General features: G+C 37.5%; 1 protein-coding gene across 19 annotated transcripts in view; it reads left to right on the forward strand.

The window, feature by feature from the left end:
• Positions 1-21505, forward strand: part of LOC143664209 (olfactory receptor 14C36-like) — a 52825-nt gene that overhangs the window by 27970 nt on the left and 3350 nt on the right. For 6 of the 19 annotated variants that reach the window (XM_077137833.1, XM_077137834.1, XM_077137836.1 and 3 more), the window contains 2 exons: positions 8349-8417; positions 17653-19011. The exons of 1 other annotated variant lie outside the window; for it this stretch is intronic. In XM_077137833.1, the coding sequence (XP_076993948.1) occupies positions 8349-8417; positions 17653-18630 (1047 nt within the window). In that variant the 3' untranslated portion in view covers positions 18631-19011. Of the gene's footprint in view, positions 1-8348; positions 8418-9238; positions 9351-14669; positions 14748-17652; positions 19012-21505 lie in introns of those variants that run through there. 12 more of the 19 variants (XM_077137847.1, XM_077137848.1, XM_077137846.1 and 9 more) reach the window with 5 other exon arrangements.

Below are 21505 nucleotides of genomic sequence, written 5' to 3' on the forward strand. Positions count from 1 at the left end.
CATTCAGTGTTTTAACATGATTACTTTACAATTAGGTATTATTGTGCTGTCCATTTTTGAGTTTTTGTATCTAGTCCTGTTGCACAGTCTGTATCCCTTCAGCTTCAATTACCCATTGTCTTACCCTGTTTCTAACTCCTGCTGAACTCTGTTACCAATGACATATTTCAAGTTTATTCTCGAATGTCCGTTCACATCAGTGGGACCATACAGTATTTGTCCTTTAGTTTTTGGCTGGATTCACTCAGCATAATATTCTCTAGGTCCATCCATGTTATTACATGGTTCATAAGTTTATCTTGTCTTAAAGCTGCATAATATTCCATCGTATGTATATACCACAGTTTGTTTAGCCACTCTTCTGTTGATGGAGATTTTGGCTGTTTCCATCTCTTTGCAATTGTAAATAATGCTGCTATAAACATTGGTGTGCAAATGTCCGTTTGTGTCTTTGCCCTTAAGTCCTTTGAGTAGATACCTAGCAATGGTATTGCTGGGTGGTATGGCAATTCTATATTCAGCTTTTTGAGGAACCGCCAAACTGCCTTCCACAGTGGTTGCACCGTTTGACATTCCCACCAACAGTGGATAAGTGTGCCTCTTTCTCCGCATCCTCTCCAGCACTTGTCATTTTCTGTTTTGTTGATAATGGCCATTCTGGTGGGTGTGAGATGATATCTCATTGTGGTTTTGATTTGCATTTCTCTAATGGCCAGGGACATTGAGCATCTCTTCATGTGCCTCTTGGCCATCCGTATTTCCTCTTCTGAGAGGTGTCTGTTCAAGTCTTTTTCCCATTTTGTAATTCGGTTGGCTGTCTTTGTTGTTGAGATGAACAATCTCTTTATAAATTCTGGATACTAGACCTTTATCTGATATATCATTTCCAAATATTGTCTCCCATTGTGAAGGCTGTCTTTCTACTTTCTTGATGAAGTTCTTTGATGCACAAAAGTGTTTAATTTTGAGGAGTTCCCATTTATTTATTTCCTTCTTCAGTGCTCTTGTTTTAGGTTTAAGGTCCATAAAACCGCCTCCAGTTGTAAGATCCATAAGATATCTCCCAACATTTTCCTCTAACTGTTTTATGGTCTTAGACCTAATGTTTAGATCTTTGATCCATTTTGAGTTAACTTTTGTATAGGGTGTGAGAGATGGATCTTCTTTCATTCTTTTGCATATGGATATCCAGTTCTCTAGGCACCATTTATTGAAGAGACTGCTCTGTCCCAGGTGAGTTGGCTTGACTGCCTTATCAAAGATCAAATGTCCATAGATGAGAGGGTCTATATCTGAGCACTCTATTCGATTCCATTGGTCGATATATCTATCTTTATGCCAATACCATGCTGTTTTGACCACTGTGGCTTCATAATATACCTTAAAGTCAGGCAGCGCGAGACCTCCAGCTTCGTTTTTTTTCCTCAAGATGTTTTTAGCAATTCGGGGCACCCTGCCCTTCCAGATAAATTTGCTTATTGGTTTTTCTATTTCTGAAAAATAAGTTGTTGGGATTTTGATTGGTATTGCATTGAATCTGTAAATCAATTTAGGTAGGATTGACATCTTAACTATATTTAGTCTTCCAATCCATGAACACGGTATGCCCTTCCATCTATTTAGGTCTTCTGTGATTTCTTTTAGCAGTTTTTTGTAGTTTTCTTTATATAGGTTTTTTGTCTCTTTAGTTAAATTTATTCCTAGGTATTTTATTCTTTTAGTTGCAATTGTAAATGGGATTCGTTTCTTGATTTCCCCCTCAGCTTGTTCATTACTAGTGTATAGAAATGCTACAGATTTTTGAATGTTGATCTTGTAACCTGCTACTTTGCTGTACTCATTTATTAGCTCTAGTAGTTTTGTTGTGGATTTTTCCGGGTTTTCGACGTATAGTATCATATCGTCAGCAAACAGTGATAGTTTTACTTCTTCCTTTCCAATTTTGATGCCTTGTATTTCTTTTTCTTGTCTAATTGCTCTGGCTAGAACCTCCAACACAATGTTGAATAATAGTGGTGATAGTGGACATCCTTGTCTTGTTCCTGATCTTAGGGGGAAAGTTTTCAATTTTTCCCCATTGAGGATGATATTAGCTGTGGGTTTTTCATATATTCCCTCTATCATTTTAAGGAAGTTCCCTTGTATTCCTATCTTTTGAAGTGTTTTCAACAGGAAAGGATGTTGAATCTTGTCAAATGCCTTCTCTGCATCAATTGAGATGATCATGTGATTTTTCTGCTTTGATTTGTTGATATGGTGTATTACATTAATTGATTTTCTTATGTTGAACCATCCTTGCATACCTGGGATGAATCCTACTTGGTCATGATGTATAATTCTTTTAATGTGTTGTTGGATACGATTTGCTAGAATTTTATTGAGGATTTTTGCATCTGTATTCATTAGAGAGATTGGTCTGTAGTTTTCTTTTTTTGTAATATCTTTGCCTGGTTTTGGTATGAGGGTGATGTTGGCTTCATAGAATGAATTAGGTAGTTTTCCCTCCACTTCGATTTTTTTGAAGAGTTTGAAGAGAATTGGTACTAATTCTTTCTGGAACGTTTGGTAGAATTCACATGTGAAGCCATCTGGTCCTGGACTTTTCTTTTTAGGAAGCTTTTGAATGACTAATTCAATTTCTTTACTTGTGATTGGTTTGTTGAGGTCATCTATGTCTTCTTGAGTCAAAGTTGGTTGTTCATGTCTTTCCAGGAACCCGTCCATTTCCTCTAAATTGTTGTATTTATTAGTGTAAAGTTGTTCATAGTATCCTGTTATTACCTCCTTTATTTCTGTGAGGTCAGTAGTTATGTCTCCTCTTCCATTTCTGATCTTATTTATTTGCATCCGCTCTCTTCTTCTTTTTGTCAATCTTGCTAAGGGCCCATCAATCTTATTGATTTTCTCATAGAACCAACTTCTGGCCTTATTGATTTTCTCTATTGTTTTCATGTTTTCAATTTCATTTATTTCTGCTCTAATCTTTGTTATTTCTTTCCTTTTGCTTGCTTTGGGGTTAGCTTGCTGTTCTTTCTCCAGTTCTTCCAAATGGATAGTTAATTCCTGAATTTTTGCCTTTTCTTCTTTTCTGATATAGGCATTTAGAGCAATAAATTTCCCTCTTAGCACTGCCTTTGCTGTGTCCCATAAGTTTTGATATGTTGTGTTTTCATTTTCATTCGCCTCGAGGTATTTGCTAATTTCTCTTGCAATTTCTTCTTTGACCCAGTCGTTGTTTAGGAGTGTGTTGTTGAGCCTCCACGTATTTGTGAATTTTCTGGCACTCTGCCTATTATTGATTTCCAACATCATTCCTTTATGGTCCGAGAAAGTGTTGTGTAAGATTTCAATCTTTTTAAATTTGTTGAGACTTGCTTTGTGACCCAGCATATGGTCTATCTTTGAGAATGATCCATGAGCACTTGAGAAAAAGGTGTATCCTGCTGTTGTGGGATGTAATGTCCTATAAATGTCTATTAAGTCTAGTTCATTTATAGTAATATTCAGATTCTCTATTTCTTTGTTGATCCTCTGTCTAGATGTTCTGTCCCTTGATGAGAGTGGTGAGTTGAAGTCTCCAACTATTATGGTATATGAGTCTATTTCCCTTTTCAGTGTTTGCAGTATATTCCTCACGTATTTTGGGGCATTCTGATTCGGTGCGTAAGTATTTATGATTGTTATGTCTTCTTGTTTAATTGTTCCTTTTATTAGTATATAGTGTCCTTCTTTGTCTCTTTTAACTGTTTTACATTTGAAGTCTAATTTGTTAGATATTAGTATAGCCACTCCTGCTCTTTTCTGGTTGTTATTTGCATGAAATATCTTTTCCCAACCTTTCACTTTCAACCTATGTTTATCTTTGGGTCTAAGATGTGTTTCCTGTAGACAGCATATCGAAGGATCCTGTTTTTTAATCCATTCTGCCAATCTATGTCTTTTGATTGGGGAATTCAGTCCATTGACATTTAGTGTTATTACTGTTTGGATAATATTTTCCTCTAACATTTTGCCTTTTTTATTATATATATCCTATCTGATTTTCCTTCTTTCTATACTCTTTTCCATATCTCTCTCTTCTGTCTTTTTGTATCTGACTCTAGTGCTCGCTTTAGTATTTCTTGCAGAGCTGGTCTCTTGGTCACAAATTCTTTCAGTGACTTTTTGTCTGAGAATGTTTTAATTTCTCCCTCATTTTTGAAGGATAATTTTGCTGGATATAGGAGTCTTGGTTGGCAGTTTTTCTCTTTTAGTATTTTAAATATATCATCCCACTGTCTTCTAGCTTCCATGGTTTCTGCTGAGAAATCTACACAAAGTCTTATTGGGTTTCCCTTGTATGTAATGGATTGTTTTTCTCTTGCTGCTTTCAAGATCTTCTCTTTCTCTTTGACCTCTGACATTCTAACTAGTAAGTGTCTTGGAGAACGCCTATTTGGGTCTAATCTCTTTGGGGTGCGCTGCACTTCTTGGATCTGTAATTTTAGGTCTTTCATAAGAGTTGGGAAATTTTCAGTGATAATTTCTTCCATTAGTTTTTCTCCTCCTTTTCCCTTCTCTTCTCCTTCTGGGACACCCACAACACGTATATTTGTGCGGTTCATATTGTCCTTGAGTTCCCTGATACCCTGTTCAAATTTTTCCATTCTTTTCCCTATAGTTTCTGTTTCTTTTTGGAATTCAGATGTTCCATCCTCCAAATCACTAATTCTATCTTCTGTCTCTTTAAATCTATCATTGTAGCTATCCATTATTTTTTCTATGTTTGCTACTTTATCCTTCACTTCCATAAGTTCTGCGATTTGTTTTTTCAGTTTTTCTATTTCTTCTTTATGTTCAGCCCATGTCCTCTTCATGTCCTCCCTCAATTTATCGATTTCATTTTTGAAGAGGATTTCCATTTCTGTTCGTATATTCAGCATTAGTTGTCTCAGCTCTTGTGTCTCATTTGAGCTATTGGTTTGTTCCTTTGACTGAGCCATATTCTCAGTCTTTTGAGCGTGGACAGTTATCTTCTGCTGCTGGCGTCTGGGCATTTATTCAGATTTCTCTTGGTGTTGGACCCAGCAAGGTTGTAATATTTTTCTGTGAAATCTCTGGGTTCTGTTTTTCTTATCCTGCCCAGTAGGTGGCGCTCGTGGCACACGTTTGTCTGCGGGTCCCACCAGTAAAAGGTGCTGTGGGACCTTAAACTTTGGAAAACTCTCGCCGTCCTGGGGATTCGCTAGCCGAAACGGCTTGAGCCGGCCCGGGGTCCGAACGCAGGGAGGGTTGCTGGTCGCCGCAGCCAGGGAAAGAGCCCTTCCGAATTTCCTAGTCGGCCCTGGGCAACAAGCGTGGCGGGAGGGCGCCAGCGGCAGCGGCCCGCCCGAGAGAGTGCACGTTCCCCGGGAATCACGGGTTTGGAAGGGGCCTCCCCCACCCGTCACCGTTCTCCGCGGCCTGGGGGTTTCCAATCCAATTCTCTCAGTTGGTCCGGGGGCTGCGCGTGGTGTGGGCGCCAGCCGTCTTTGTTTCAGGGGACCGCCTCTCCAATTCTCCCAGCCGGCCCGGGAAGGGGGAAGGGAGTAACTCCGGCCGCTTGCCACCCCGCCCGGTAAGGCCCGCGCGCCTCGGCGATCTCACCCGAGCTGCTTCTCTCAGCCAGCCAGCCGTTCCAGGATGGGGTACGCTGTCTTTTTTATCTCTGTTGTGGCTTTGGGCGCTTTCTGTATCGTTTCTACTCCCCTAGTAGGTGTCCTGGAGAAGAAACTAAGATCCGCGCGTCTTACTAAGCCGCCATCTTCCAGGAAGTCCTGGATTATATTTCTTAATACATTCTGTCAATTTGTATATTTTAATTGGTAAGTTTAGTCCTTTAATATTCAAAGTTATTACTGAGAAGGGGTGTCTTGAATCCACCATCTTTTCTTTTTTTTCTATTTGTCAGATCTATATATTCTTTCCCCTCTTTCTCCTTTTATCCTTTAAGTTACCCTTACTGGTACTCTTTAATTCTGTGCCCTCCTCCAGACCTCCTTCTCCTGTCTTTTTTTTTTAATTGGCAGAACTCCCTTTCTTGTAGGACCAGTCTCTTGTCAACGGATTCTTTCAGGATTTGTTCGTCTGTGAAAATTTTATTCTCTCCCTCAATTTTGAAGGACAGTTTGGCTGGGTGCAGAATTCTTGGCTGGATGTCTTTCTCTTTCAGGATTTTAAATATATCATATCACTACCTTCTTGCCTCCATGAGGCCAGTTGAGTAGTCTGAACTCAGTCTTCTGTCGATTCCATTGTATATAGTAGATTGTTTTTCTCTTGCTGCTTTCAGAATTTTCTGCTTCTCACTAACATTTGACAGACTGATTAGCATGTGTCTTGAGGAAGTTCTGTTTGGAGTTCATAGAGCTTCTTTGACTAGTGTATTTGTCCTTTAAAAGGGTTGGAAAGTTTTTACCCATTATATTCTCAACTACTCTTCCTAGCCCTTTACTCCTCTCTTCTCCTTCTGGGACACCAATGATTTTTTTATCTGTGTGCTTTGTTTTGTCTATCATTTCCCTGAGATCCAATTCAAATGTTTCCATCTTTTTTTTCATTTGCTGTTTTGAATGTTCAGAATCATTTATCCTGTCCACTAGATTGCATATTGTTTCTTCTGTCTCTTCAAATCTGCCATTGTGTGCCTCTAGTATGTTTTTTATTTGGTCAACATTGACTTTAATCTCTGTGATATCTGTTATCTATTATTCTTTAAAATTCCTGTTTATGCTCTTCTACTCTCTTCTTGATCACCTTTATGTCATTTGCCATCACACTTATTTTCTTAAGTAGAGTTATATGAGCATCTTGGATTAGTTGTTTCAATGTCTCTGTCACCCCTGATATTTAATTTTGTCATGAGGCTGTGCTATAACTTTCAGCATTGTGATATGCCTAGTGACTTTCTGTTGCTTTTGTTGCTTGTAAATACCTTGATTGATTTACTTTGGGAGTTGATTTCCTTGAGTAGTTTAAATTCTTGTGTTTGTGGGGTGTATGGGTAGCTGGATGCAAGGTATGGGTTGGGGCACAACAGTGTGGTGCGGGGCACAACAGTTTAGGATACTTTTAGCTATTCAGGGTCTCTTTCCCTTCCTGATGAATTTGGTAGTTAGCTTTTCCAAATTTTCAAAGTAGATTATCAGAATTTTGATTGGTTTTAAATCTGTAGATCAATTTGGGGGAAATTGACATCCTAACTATATTTATCCTTCCTATCCATGAGCAGGGAGTGTCTTTCCACCTATTTAGATCTCCTTTGATTTCCTTTAGCAATGTTATGTAGTTTCCTGTGGACAAGTCCTTTACATCCCTAGTTAAGTAATCATATTATCAATGTCATAAGTGAAAATAATTGATATTTCTGGAAGAATTAATGATGGAAACCAATTGGATGACCAAAAAATCTATTCTGTGGGTAAAATGTAAAAGTAAATATTTTATCAATCCAATAGAAGAAAATTTGGATAAGAAAAGATTGGCACAAATAGCAAACAAGGGACCTGACTGTAGACTGAATATACAACCAATTGCATTCAGTAGACAATGCAAGTAAACTAAAGAATGCAATTACATATAGATTATCAAAGTGAACTGAAAACAATTCAAGACCTAATTACATGCTACTTTTATGAAATAACACTTTAAATAAATGGAGAAATGCATTTAAAATAAATATTTAAACAAAATGGAAAATATTCAGTTTAACACAAGCCATAAGATAGCTGGCTTGGCTGTGTGTCTAGTAAAACCCAGTTCCCCTGGCTTGCCTCTCCATCATGGGTCAACACCTAAACCATGAAGTATGTTTAATGTTAAGAGGGATTTTACATCAAGATGAGGAAGTTAATTAATAGGAAGACATAATCACAGATTTATATGCACCTACAAATGTATCTTTAAAGCAAATACTGCATAATGTAGCAGAGCACAGAGGAGAACATTAAAAATTTGAAAATCATCATTGGAAAGGAAAATATAACATATTTACATTATTAAAAATGGGCAAACATCAGTAAAGGCGTAAAGCACTTGCACAGCATGATTGAATAGCATATCATAATAAGCACATATATGAATTTTCACTCCCATGATACAGAATAGACATTTTTTAAGTAACTCTGAAAATTTTGCTTTCTCTTCAATATGTGTTTTTTGAGGAAAATCCTGAAATTTGTAGGGATTTGTAATGCCAGGAAACTATTAAATGAGAAGTTGTAATTAGTAATCAGAATTACTTACCTTATGGTAATTGGCATATGCATAGTTATAATTTTTATTATGGTTAGTAAAACTAAGACATTCTTCATTAGAATCCTCTATTACAGCAAGTTGAGGATTCCTTTCCCCAAGAAATGAGATGGAGAAAGTCTTTGGAGAATGGCATCACTGAACTGGTAAGTTAGCTTACTCTGGATTTTGACAGTTTCCCCACTCCTTCCCTAATTCAGAGCCTTTTGAGCATGTCTCAAAATAGAATATGTACTCAGGCAAAAATCAACAATATTTCAGCAGATAAAGTTCTTAATGATTGTGTTTTCTGAGCATAGTTGAAATAAACTGGAAATCAATGACAGAAATATTAAGTAGTACCTCTAAGAAGTATGGAAAGTCTTTCACTTTCCTGACAGGGTCTGCCTGATTAATACACACCATCTTGGTGAAGAATATGATCGATATTGTCACACTTTCTAATGTGGGCTACGTGCCAGCTACTAGTCTAAATGCTTTTGTGATGTGCTGGGCTTTGGCTCGATGTTGGTAAATAGCATTAAATCCCTTTATTTTTTTTAATTTCAAAAGGGTTGTTTTGTTCATGAAACAAATCCTTTGAGTTTGGCCTCACTAGTGAAAATCATTCCATTCTTCAAAGGGCAACCCTGAGGATGAGTGGGATGACCTTGTTTCCAGGGATTTGGCAGAGGCTGGCTGGCAGCCTCTTCTCTACTCCTTGTTTTCCAGAATGCACAAGATATTCACAGGTTCAAATATTAGTATTTCTTCATATACAAAAGTGATGTTCATGCAGTTTTCATTTGGGCCCTATTTCCTCACCATCTAGAGACAATTATATCCTTGAAATTGCCCCTGGGCACTGGCTGTTCTTGGTACAAAGGCTGTGTCCCAGAGGCTTTCTGTAATGCCATTATATCCCCACATTTTAAAATAAAACTGAACACAGATGTCCTTGTTATAAAACAAAATGTCTCCTGTCAAGGTCTCTGCCATTGCCATTGAAGATGCCCACTCATCCTGCACCTGCAAAAACTCTGGACCCTTACCAGAAATCCTGGCTTGCCTCTCCAGCATGTTAAACACAATATTAACTTGTGAGTTTTTGATGATAATAATTTTCTTTTCCTCTTTACCTTTGTTCATGAATCATCTTCACTTGTATCCTGCAATGCTCACTGCTTGTTTTTGTTTTGTTTTTCAAAACACCGTTTTGATAGAATAAAGTTTTCAAGTAAAAGGAGGGGAGATAAAACAAAAGAGTGATTTTGTTTTGAGTGCTTCCATGGGGTAAAACCCTGTCTCAACAACCCTTCGTTTATCTATGAAAGATTCAAAACCATTGGTGTTGTAGCCTTAGCAGAAACAAGAAGTAAATTTCTAAGGGATTCTTGAACTGGAAGACTGAGGATCTGATGATAACATACAATTCATTTATGTACACAGTTTGAACAATTTCAGAAGGACAGTTTTTTCTATTAAACAAATCCTGTCAGTTTGGCCTCACTATTGAAAATCACTCCATTCATGAGAGGGAAATGCTGCGGGCATGAGAGAAAACCTTATTTTCATGGACCTGGCATCCTGATCATTTTGCCAACACTTATAAAGGAGTTTGAGATGTTTCTTCAGCTTCACTGATGTGGAATATATGCAAACATATTAAATTTAATTATAAACAATAATATTTTTAGCATGAAATGTAGAAACAGTAAGAACATAGACTGCAATAACCAATTTGTAATTGGAAAATGCAAAAATATATCTACTTCTGCTTGTATTAGAAATAACCAGTAAAATATCTTAATTAGTATTTATGGTTTAATAAATATTTGTTTATGTTTGATTTTAAACATTCATGAAAGGAGTGGGATTTACCCACTGTGCTTTTGAAAAGTAATGTGCATTTAAAATGTATGTTGCTAAAAAAAAAAAAGAGACAAAGACATATTCCCTCCAAAAGTTTCCAAATTTTCCTGTATAAAGTTCTATAATTCATATATTATAATCACAAGTAAAGACTATTCATCATCATTTGCCCATTGGATAGGTGTCGTGAATAAGAAATCTTTATGGCTCTGGAAATATTCCACAGCTTCAGTGACCACAAGTCTAGACTAGATAGCTCATAGTCTTCTGGTAACAGCTCACTTACATTAGTGAATACTTTAACCATTGTTTCCACTAGCGCTTTAATATTTCAGGGATATCTTGAGTCCACTGCTTTCAGCCACACTCAGTGTGTGGGTGGACATCTGGCCAGCAGCTCCATTCTTTCTGTCTGGGTGTGGAGTGCAGAAGCCAGGTTCAGTCACCTGAGAGTCAAGGAGTCATGGGCCTGCAGAGTGTCCCCTTCTCCCAAGTGGTCAGCTCCACAGTTGTTAATTCCTCCACACCATGCCTTCTAACAGCACCTTCATAACTTAAAGGATATTAGGTAAAGCCACAGCTGAAAGCACAATCAGCACCACTTCAAAAAGTGCTCAGTGCCTCTTCTGAAGGATCTTTGCCTTTTGCAACTGAATGTTGGCCTTGGAAACTGCTCTAACAACTTTCAATAAAAGCTGATGTCACTGGGACGTACAATTGGGATCCAGGTAGGAACTGAATCAAAGTTAGGACTTTAAAAATGCATTTTTTCCCTTTCACTGTCAAAAAGTGACCCTTGTCTGAGCAAACCTCATGGCTGCATAAAAGATAGCACACAGGACAGAACGAGGCTCCACCATGGATAATGGATGTTTCTGTTCGAGAGCCAGTTCCACTCCTGAGATGGTTCATTTGACATAGAGACATCCTCAGGAAACAGCACAAGTCCTTGCTCCCTGTGTTTTGAGAGAGACTTTAAATGGAATTAGAATGGAAAATTTAGATCGAAAGGGTGCTCCCACAATGAGACCAGTGTCTACTTTATATTCATTTATTTAAAAAATCTCAGTCCCAGCATTTTTAGCAGATTGAAAACTGTTAATGGAAGTGCAGATTGAGTGGATAATTGCACTGATAGAGGTGATTCCAGCAAAACAGATGTGGAGGGACAGAAGCATCCCTGCTCTGTCCTCTCAAGAAATTTGCTGATGAAGGAACTGTTGTTAAGAGAGAGGACATTCAGCAGTTCTTGAAGAATTGCAGCTGGAAAAGAGAAGAGTGGATGGGATGCAGTTTCTTTGAAGCTAGAATTGATTATGAGCCTGCTCTTTGAGGGAAATTAAAGTACCACTTACTGTTTCTGGAATAAAAGAGGCATATTTCACATTTGGTCCCCTTTCCATCCTCCTCTCTTTCCAGAGGGCACTTCCCCCATCCTCGTTCTTCACTTATTCTCCTTAACTACATAGCCTCAATATTGACGCTGTTTTCACAAACAGGATTCTTCTTTATAACTCAGCTAAATGCAGCACATCAAAAACTTCTGTCCCCCACCCCCATCCCAGTATACCTGAGGATTATTTGCTTTTCAGTTTTAAGAGGTTTGATTTGATTTTGAGAAATTAAATTTGTTTCCTTTATATTAATTTCTTCTTTAACTCCTCACTGTGTCTACTTTGCCATAGAACTGTTGTATCCACACATGCTCCATGGGGTATCACAGCTGCTTCTCCTCCTGTCAGCTAGAACTCACTGGGACCTTCACCCCTATGACTATGGTCCCTTTAACTAAAGCATCACCAAGTGGTCTGCTGCTTTCCCCACATTCCTGCTTTGTAGAGTTGCTGAAGGCTGAGGAGGGACTTCTGAAATTATTTCTTCCAGTCCTCACCTCCCAAGTGACCAGGCTGATGTGTTTCAGACCTGGATGTCTTGTCTTCACAGGGAGATGGAATGATGGCAGAGTTGAGGAAGTAACCTTCATTACTCCTTTTGCTGGTAACTTTAAACAGATGTTTTCATTTACAATTCTACTGACACAAGAGTTTAATGATTTTATAATAGTAATGCTCACAGGGCTTCCTGGAGAAAATTGGACAATAAACTGGGCCCCTTTACTGCCGCCTCATAAAGTAGACCAGGTACTATAAATCCTGTAAAATCATGGTGTTTTGCAAAGTCCTTTGGATTTTTTAATACTTTCAGGGATAATATCCATAAGTATATATGAAAACAGACATATGTTGGTTCTGTTCTATTAGGAAAATGTTATCAGAACCCCAATAAATTGTTATATTTCCCTTAAAACTGTACTTAAGAAAAAACAAATTGATTGGCTCAAGCAAGCAGGACTGTGCTTGCTCTATTTTGGAAGAGGCAGCTCTGGAAGAGAATGCAAACAAGGCCCCAGGCTGCTGTTTCTGTGTATAGAAACATTACAGTCTAAAGCTGGTTCTTGATGTCTATGAAATCTTCCTTTGAAGATCCTCATGTTTGTTGAATGAAATCCAAAATTTGAGGGGAAGTCCTTGAATTGGAGTGAAATCTTCTTTAAACCCCTCATTCTGGTGGAAAACTCCTTTGATAAAAGTAGAGTTTTCAGTTGTTCTTTCCTTCTGGAGGAATGAAGTCTTTTCTGAAAATAGATAGCACCTTTTTAGATACACAATCATAAGTACTTTAAGCTTTGGAGCCACATGTCTGTGCACGATCATTTTGGGGCCCTGGCAGTCAGCCTGTAAATGAGGGTCCACTAATCCCTGGACTAAATGAATGCAGACTACAATAAACCAAGGTCTCAAAGAAATGGTACAACTCATTCTTTTTCTGCCTTAACCTCATAATTACAGACATGACAGATCTTCACGAAGATGTGTGGAGCCTGAAGGCTTGTGGCTGAAGGAGGTGTGCATGTGTGCCCTGAGCTGGCCTTGAAGAGAAGGTTAAGAATCTGTAGATGGTTTTGAGATTGTTTATGATCTATGACTTGGGAACTGTTTTATGACTGAGGATTCTTTGAACTCCTTCTATAAGGTTTCAGTATTTGCATATGATTGTGGCTTAAAAGTTTATACTTTCTCAGATATCTAATTTAGCTACCAGAAGATGCTTTTTGTCCTCTCACAGGTCAGGACCAAGCTTCATAGGTGATGCATTACTGGGTAGTACATAATTGCAGCTCACCCCAGTGCTGCAGGAGTGTTTTGTGAAAGGTAGTGTTTCTGCTTTACAGGAACCAGGAAACCTCTTTCTTAGCAGTTGTTGATAACCTGTTTTCTTATTGACTTTTTTGGACCATCTCTCCATATAAAGACTGATTTAGGCCATGATGAAGCAGTTGCTATTAATGTATATCTTATGCATAACAAGAGTATGAAATTAGTTGCTTTAAATGAATTCTGGCATCCTATGAGCATTTTGTACAGATTGTTATTTGACTTATAGTTACTTACTTAACTCTAAGTTTTCATTTAAACAATTAGAATTTCAAAAAACTATTGTAAGTTTGGTCTTAAAGCTGTAAAAAAGTAAATGGCAGAGTCTGGGTATATAACATCCCTTCCTTGAAGGACACAGAGTTATAAATGTGTTATGCTGTCACATGGAAATTCAGAATAGAAATCTAAAATTGGCAAATATTCTTTACCCTATGCTCAAATTCTGAAAATTTGTTGCTGTTAAAGTATACAGTAGTGAAATCTGATACATAATTTGCTGAGCAAAAATTTCAGTAATATTTTTAAAGTCTCAACGTGCAGCGTGACTGCCTTTAGAAAGTTAGAGTTATTTATAAATATTGAAATAGCCATTTTCAATCAAGTTGTTATTACAATGTTATCAGTAAAACCTCTGTTAATAGGTTAGCTTAAAACAGTAGCAACAGTTAATGAAATTCTTAAACTGCTCCTAAAATAAAGAGCATCAGGAACAAAAGAGGGGAAGATTTTTATCTTATGAGTCTGAAAGGGACACCTGCCCTGACTTCTTGCAATTAGCAAAGGTTCTCTGTGTTGTAAGTTGGAACTCTGTTCACAAGAAAAAGGGAACAGGAAAATAAGAATGTGAGATGGAGGAGCATGGTTAACATTCTCTTACGGTCGAGAAGTCGAGAGTACAAGGTTAAGTAGGACTGGAAGTGTATACTCCACAGGTTCAGGACCTCATGGAAGATAATTTAAACAGGTCCAGTATAATATGTGCTGTGCTTTTGTACATTGAGGGCTTCTTTTAGGGGTCTGCAAGTTTTCTTGTATGGGTTGCAAAAACATATGAAATCTTCACAACTTATCAACATCAGTTAAATACCCTTGTCTTACCAACAATGCCTGTGTTTATGTTGTCATCAGCTCATCCCTCTGAGCTTATTCACATTCTCACATATGTCCAGGTGTTCTTGGAAAACACCACAATATTTTCACACACAGTATGAAACATTTCAGCAGTATAAATTTCAAAATTTTTAAAAATAAATTATTATTCCTATGAAAATATCTACTTATATTAAGTTGCAAGGAAAAATGTTAGCTGTAATTATTTTTGTTTTCTAGAACTAAGAAGATTAATTGTGGGAAATTATTGAATGCATGAATTAAACAGTGAATTCATCAAGTTTTCTTTTTTTTCAAGTAAGGTTAACATTCTTTTGTATTTTTTAACCCCCAAATATTGGAATAAATATTGATGGTACTAGATGACTGTAGTTAGAAAGTTTGGTTAGCAAAGTTGGAAAACAAAAAAAGAAAAGCAGAAGTACAACCACCCTCTAGAATCTTCCCCCAAAATAATGTATTTTAAGGATTTTTTGGTAATATTTCCGAAGCACCTTTTTTGAAATATTTTAATAATTTTCAGTTAACTGGGGAGCCTTATTGGATATATTTATTGGAGACCTTCTTGCTAGGAATTTCAGTTACATGAAATAATATCTAAGTTGGTCTAAATTAAACAACACTTTGACAGAACTAAAAGTATTTTATAATAAAATGATGGAGATCTAAGATGTACTCAAGTTCAATTAGATAAGTGATCATTAAAAAAATAATATTGTTAGTGACGTTTTACTGGCAGTCAGGGAGGTATAAGATCATTAAGTGCAATTTTATTTTCAAAATACAACATGAAGTGTGTGTTACTAATTTGCCAGAATTATAAGAGCTACTGACTGCAATCTGGACAGGACATAAGGGAGAAAGAAGAGTGAAGCTCCAAGAGAGAGGGCCAAAGCAGAGACAGAGTGGTGGAAGATTAGATGACAGCAGTACAACAAAGATGACAAATAGAAGGAGGAGGGGGAAGGAGAGAGAGGAAGGAAGGGTATTCCAAATGAAGAAGTGTGGAATGTCATAATGCAATTTGGAACTGGCTATTGAGTACTGATACCTTGAATCTCCCATATGCCTTTAATGAAGTAAATGTCTAAGATAATAAGGGAAACAGGAGGTCACAGATGCAGACCCAGGAGTAGAAATACTTGTAGTATGCTCCAGGGTTAAGGAGTCGCTGTAAATTGAAGATTGATGTATCAACCAATAGATACTGTGATGTAAATGTTCTTGGAATTAGATGCTTAGGTGCTGCAAGGAGCCAGATTGTTATGTTTCAAAGAAAAAATTGAGATGGCTGTAACATTGTATAAGGAAACCTAATTTAAAAAGTAGCAAAAAGGTAAAATAATAAATAAATGGATCAGAGTTTCAGATTTCATTTTATGAACAAAGAAACCTAGGCATTTGAATTTGAAAATTCAAACACCATATGGAATAGAAGTAACTTAACGGGATATATTAGCATCAGTGAAAGAGGAGAGAGAATGAAGATTATAATGGTGAGTGGAACAAATGGATGGTTCCATTCTCTACCTCAGCAGGTAAGGAAGAAAACCTAGGTGAGAATACATAAGAATAGCTTCGTATTGAAAGATTTAAGTTATTAGTCTCTTATGATTTCTCACATTGTTAGTGTACAAAATAAGATTATTGCAGATTACATTTCTCACACAGTATATAAAATAAATTTATTTCAAGTTACTTTATTTTTCTTAAAAACAAAAAAATTGATTTTGTGCCCAGAATTGACCCAAATTAGGTTCCCAGTATTTCTCTGTTCAAGCTGTAACTCTCCTTTATTAGAAAAGTCACAGAGATTTTAGAAGTGATAATGAAATTATATTGACATGTAGAAGAAACTGGGACCACTTAGATACTTTAGTACGTCAGTAAGGAACATATTAAAGCTAATTATCCTGATTTGAAATTATAGCACAGTGTTGGGAAAGGACAAGAAATATAGCAATGAGTATGGAGAATGATTTGAGCAGTTCTCATGGTGCCCTTAGCACTCAATGTAATAGGTAGGACGTCAATGAAGTGATTTTTCAGCTCTCAATAGCCATCATTTAACAATCCCCAAACCATGGTCTCGTAGCTCCAGCACTAGTTGACAGCCTGGGATGGACCTGTAAAAGGAAGTGCTCAGGTTTTATGAGGAGCAGGGATTGTTGAAGTGGGAAACAATCAAGCTCAGTAAGATCAGGAATTCTGGTGGAAAAAATACAACCTGTGGGAATTTATTTTCTGAGTGGACAAAACTGGCTTTGAATGACTGCTCTTCCATTGCATTTATTTGGAATAACAAGTCTTTGGATCTTTCATCGATGCAGTTTATTTTTTCATTTTAATATTGCCTACGTTACTTCACAATTTGTACTTTTAACGAGAATTAAAGTTTGTACAATGTGAGTAATACAAACAAACTACACATGACATTCTAAATGAATAAAAAGTTGTGTATATTATCCAATTTGTTGATTATGACATTTAGGCTAGGAAAGAAAAAATAAAACACAAGGAACTAATAAACAATTTAGGTAAGCAGGGAGAGAAAGAGAGCGTGAGAGAGACAGAGAGACATAAGGAAGGTTAAAGAATCAAACATTAAGATAAAGTGCAAAATCAATACATACATGGAAGAGACGTGTGTAGCCAATAAGAAGGTGGTGTTAAGAGGGAGGAATTCTTGAAGGTGAATTTCCAAATGAAATCAATATCAAGTCAAATTGTAGAATTAGAAATAAAAATAACTTTCTTACTATTGATCAGATAAAAGATTTCCAGCATACATAAAGTTTTAAAGGTTCTGATACGATAGTAGTACCCTCCATTTATTCAAATTATGTTTGGTCAGCATCTAATGATGTGTTGACATTTATAGAGTACTGCCAAAGAGTCAGTCTGTACCATTAGTTTGCCTATCCTTCCATGCAAATTTTGACTACAATTATAATGATAAATAGCTGGTTCAGCATAAAAACTTAACCAAATGTGGGCACAGATTTTAATGGATTATATTTCATTTGCAGCCCATGCACTGTAAATAAGGCACACAAGCAGGGAAACTAAAGGACCATAAGGCAACACCATGCTGTTTTCTAATTGCTAAAGTGGACTACAAAGAATAAATTTGGATAAATATGAACTCATAAACGTATCTGGGCTGATTTTCTTCCTCATGTTGATTCTCCATGTTGTTTAGGGATTATGTGCTTTCTCCATGCTCAAGGAAAATTACCTAAAGATGCTCAACTCTACAATGGAGAATGAATTCCTGCTTACACGATTTTCTGATGTGTGGGAGTACAGAATCTTGCATGCCATGATCTTCCTGCTGATGTACTTGGCAACCCTGATGGGGAACCTTCTCATTGTCACTGTGACAACCTTCAACAAGAATCTTCACACCCCCATGTACTTCTTCCTCAGGAACCTGTCTGTCTTAGACATGTGCTACATTTCTGTCACTGTCCCCAAGGCTTGTGTCACCTTTCTCACTGACAACAGGACCATCTCAGGGGATGGGTGTGCAACTCAGATCTTCATGGTCCTCTTCTGTGCATTTGTGGAGGTGATGTTCCTCACCTCCATGGCCCATGACCGCTATGTGGCCATCTGCCAGCCCCTCCACTACCCCATGATCATGAACCCTCGGGTCTGTGTCCAGATGACACTGTTCTCTGTGCTCAGTGGTGTGGCCTACTCTGGGTTCCACACTGGGAACACATTCCGGCTGCACTTCTGTCAGTCCCATGTCGTCAATCAGTTCTTCTGTGATGTCCCCTCTCTACTGAAGCTCTCCTGCTCTGACACCTTCAGCAATGAAATTTCAATTTTTATCTCTGCACTGGTGACTGTTGGTGGTTGCTTTGTCTTTATTATTAGGTCTTATGTTTACATATTTTCCACTGTGCTCAAATTTCCAACCAGGGGAGAGCAGGGAAAAGCCTTCTCCACCTGTGTCCCTCACATCCTCGTGGTGTCTGTCTTTCTCAGCTCTGCTGCTGCTGTGTATATGAAGCCAACCTCCTCTTCACGCACAATTCAGGACATGATCACCTCTGTGTTCTATTCTATAGTCCCTCCTTTCCTGAATCCTATTATCTATAGTCTTAGAAACAAACAGATAATGGAGGCTATGAAGAAAGTTTTGAAGAGAATGCTTTATTCAGGAAAGTGATTGGGTTATTCTTTGAAGACAGTCCTATACTGAAGATGTGTATTGGAAAAGCTGTCAATATTGGCTGTCTTGCCTATTTCCAACTTTTGGAACCCTGTCTTCCTTCTCTAAGCCACCAATAATTTCTCCAAAGCAATCTATGCTTTCTCTGTGAAGCTCCTCATAATTCTTCCAGAATATCCCTCTTATCCTTCTAAAAAGCCATTCCAGCATGCTTGGTAATGGCAAATGCAGCAGCCTCCCACTCCTTTGGTACCAAAATCTGTTTTAGTTTGCTAAACAAAAGTTTGTAAATGATTTGAGCTCTTCTAAAGTTAAACTGTCTAATACGTTAATAACAGCAAATTGGCCTTCTTAGAGTAGGTTCTCTTAGTATGTGACTCCAGCAAAAAAAAACAATAAAAAAAAGATTGTTCTAAACCAGTACTGATACCCAGTGTTCATTCCTAGCTAACTCCTGTATTATTGGAACCACATTTCACCAAACTGTCATATATAAATTTTAACAATATTTACAAGCAAGAAAAAAAATCCCTTTATATGTGAAAACTCCATATACACGAAACTACATTTTTGGTTGAGAGTAACTCTGTAAGTATCATCTAAGAATACACATGGTTATGAGGTTGGATATAAGTATATTTATCTATAACATTTTAATTTTTAGCAACATAGACATTGTTTAATACTTTCTTATAATATTGTCAAATGGTGGAGAAATTAATTTTTTCAGATTGTAAAAATGACACAGGAAATACCAGGTGCTGTTAATTTGCAATTCAGATCTCTGTTTTTGCAGATATTAACTATTACACAGGAATTCCTACCCAATGAGATAACTCAAAATCCTGGCATTGCTTTAGAAATAAAAGTCTTCAGCATTGTCCTTGGCCATCTGTTACCTCTTGGTTAGTTTCTTCTCAGTCTTCCCCATGGCTTCCTCTTTCCCTATTTCACCTTTAAATGTGGGGACATTAGGCTCATGCTCTTCTCAGTTCACATTTTCTTTCCAGGATCTCATATACCTGTGGGCTTCAGATTCTCTAGGCTGGTGACTCTCAGATTTACGATCCCCAGTCTTCTTGTGAGCTGAAGATCCACATAACAGCTGCTTGACATACCCACTCAGCTATCTCACAGTCATCTGAAACTTAAGATGTCAAAAACCAAACTCGTGACGGTCCCTCCTAAACTGGGTCATCTTCCAGTGTTCCCCAGCTCTCTCTCTCTCCCTCGCTCGCTCGCTTTCTGCCTCCCCCCTCCCCCCCCATATATATCACCCTCACCTTCCTGGCTCATTCTAGAAATCATCCTTCATTATCTCCCAAAGTTTTCTCCTGATAAATTACACATCCAGAATACACTTTCATCATCTGTCTCTCCTTTCCTTCCACCCCCACCTAGTCCAGTCAATTATCATCTCTTACTTGGTCAAGGGCTTCCTACTTGAATCTCCCCACCCCCCACTCCAGTCTCCCTTTCACAGCCCAAGTGATCTTCAGAAATCCCATCCTGATCTTCCCTAACCCTCCACCTGAGAGATGAATGCCTTGTTCCATAGTCTCATTGGGCATTGTACTTTTAAGTGTTTTATTACAATAACATTGAAATGTGTGTTAGTGCAATGATTTGTTTCTCTTACCAGGCTTTAATCTACAGCACATAGCATCTATCTCTTGTTCATTAAGAACACCTATTAATGACTGAGTGAAAAAAATTCAGATGAGAACTTCAATTCTTTTTAATAAGAGTTTTAATAAAGGCAAAAATAATCTAAGTTGTTGAGAGCCATGTATCCCTGACTGTAACCACATGTACGTAAATGAAAATGATGGGTTAGGGAACAATGAATTGAAGTTTTAGGAAAGAGGAGATTTGTATCTAAGGGCATGTTGCCAGGAATAGAGGCTGAAAATTCAGAAGATCCTCTTCTATGTAGGTGGTCAGTATTAGATGTTTATCTGTCACAGTGTTGCAAAATATTATTTCATTCATCCACAAAAGTTGTTTTTAAACAAATAGAGTATGAGGTTCTACGTGCTAAGTATACAGCACTGAATTTTAAAGTAACATCAGGATCAGAAAAGCTGTCTATCATTTGGATGTGATGGCAGCAAGAAAGGTAAAAAGACGAACGAGACGTACAATACAACCTGAGGAAATGGGGATGATCCAGGGTGGTACCAAGATATTTTGTTCTTCAGCAGGTGGAGCCAGGAGTGTTGGAAGAGTGGGGAAGGTGGCAGGTGAATGGGATGGGGGAGCTTCTTAAAGGTGCAATATCTCCTCACCTTCCAACTGACAGTCTTCTTCCCCACTGGCTTCCCAGTCTCTTTCTTTACAAGTTGCAGGATAAATCATAAGAATAATTATGATTATTATCATTATTTTGGGCTAGAAGAATCGTTGTGAGTTTACATAAAAGTAAAAGAGACAATACGTGGTAAAAACTGTCAAGGGATAAAGAAATAATACAATAAAAATTAAATCTCTTTTCAACTCTAGAATCCCTGCTCTAGGTAAACACACTTATTAGACTTTCAAGAGACACCCACAAAGATACACACAGGGCCAATTTTTAATAGAGAACAACTCTATTTCCAAACTCATTCGAAGGTCCTGTATGCAGATTGCTGCTAAAAGAGGAATGGAATTAATATTGTACATAATTTTGCACATAAAAGTATAGCATTCATGGAAGCATTTGGCAAGATGGAGACAGTGACTTTTCTTTTAACAGTTGGAAGAAATAAAGCACGTTGAAAACTTGTAGATTCTGGGAAAGAGACTCAGGCAGAAAAAAAATGCAAGCCAAAGTGAGGTGATGAAAAAGTTGAGTCATATTTAGGTACAAAAGTGATTAGGCTAATTTTGT

This window comes from Tamandua tetradactyla, chromosome 20 (genome assembly GCF_023851605.1).
Source record: "Tamandua tetradactyla isolate mTamTet1 chromosome 20, mTamTet1.pri, whole genome shotgun sequence".
Lineage (NCBI taxonomy): Eukaryota > Metazoa > Chordata > Mammalia > Pilosa > Myrmecophagidae > Tamandua > Tamandua tetradactyla.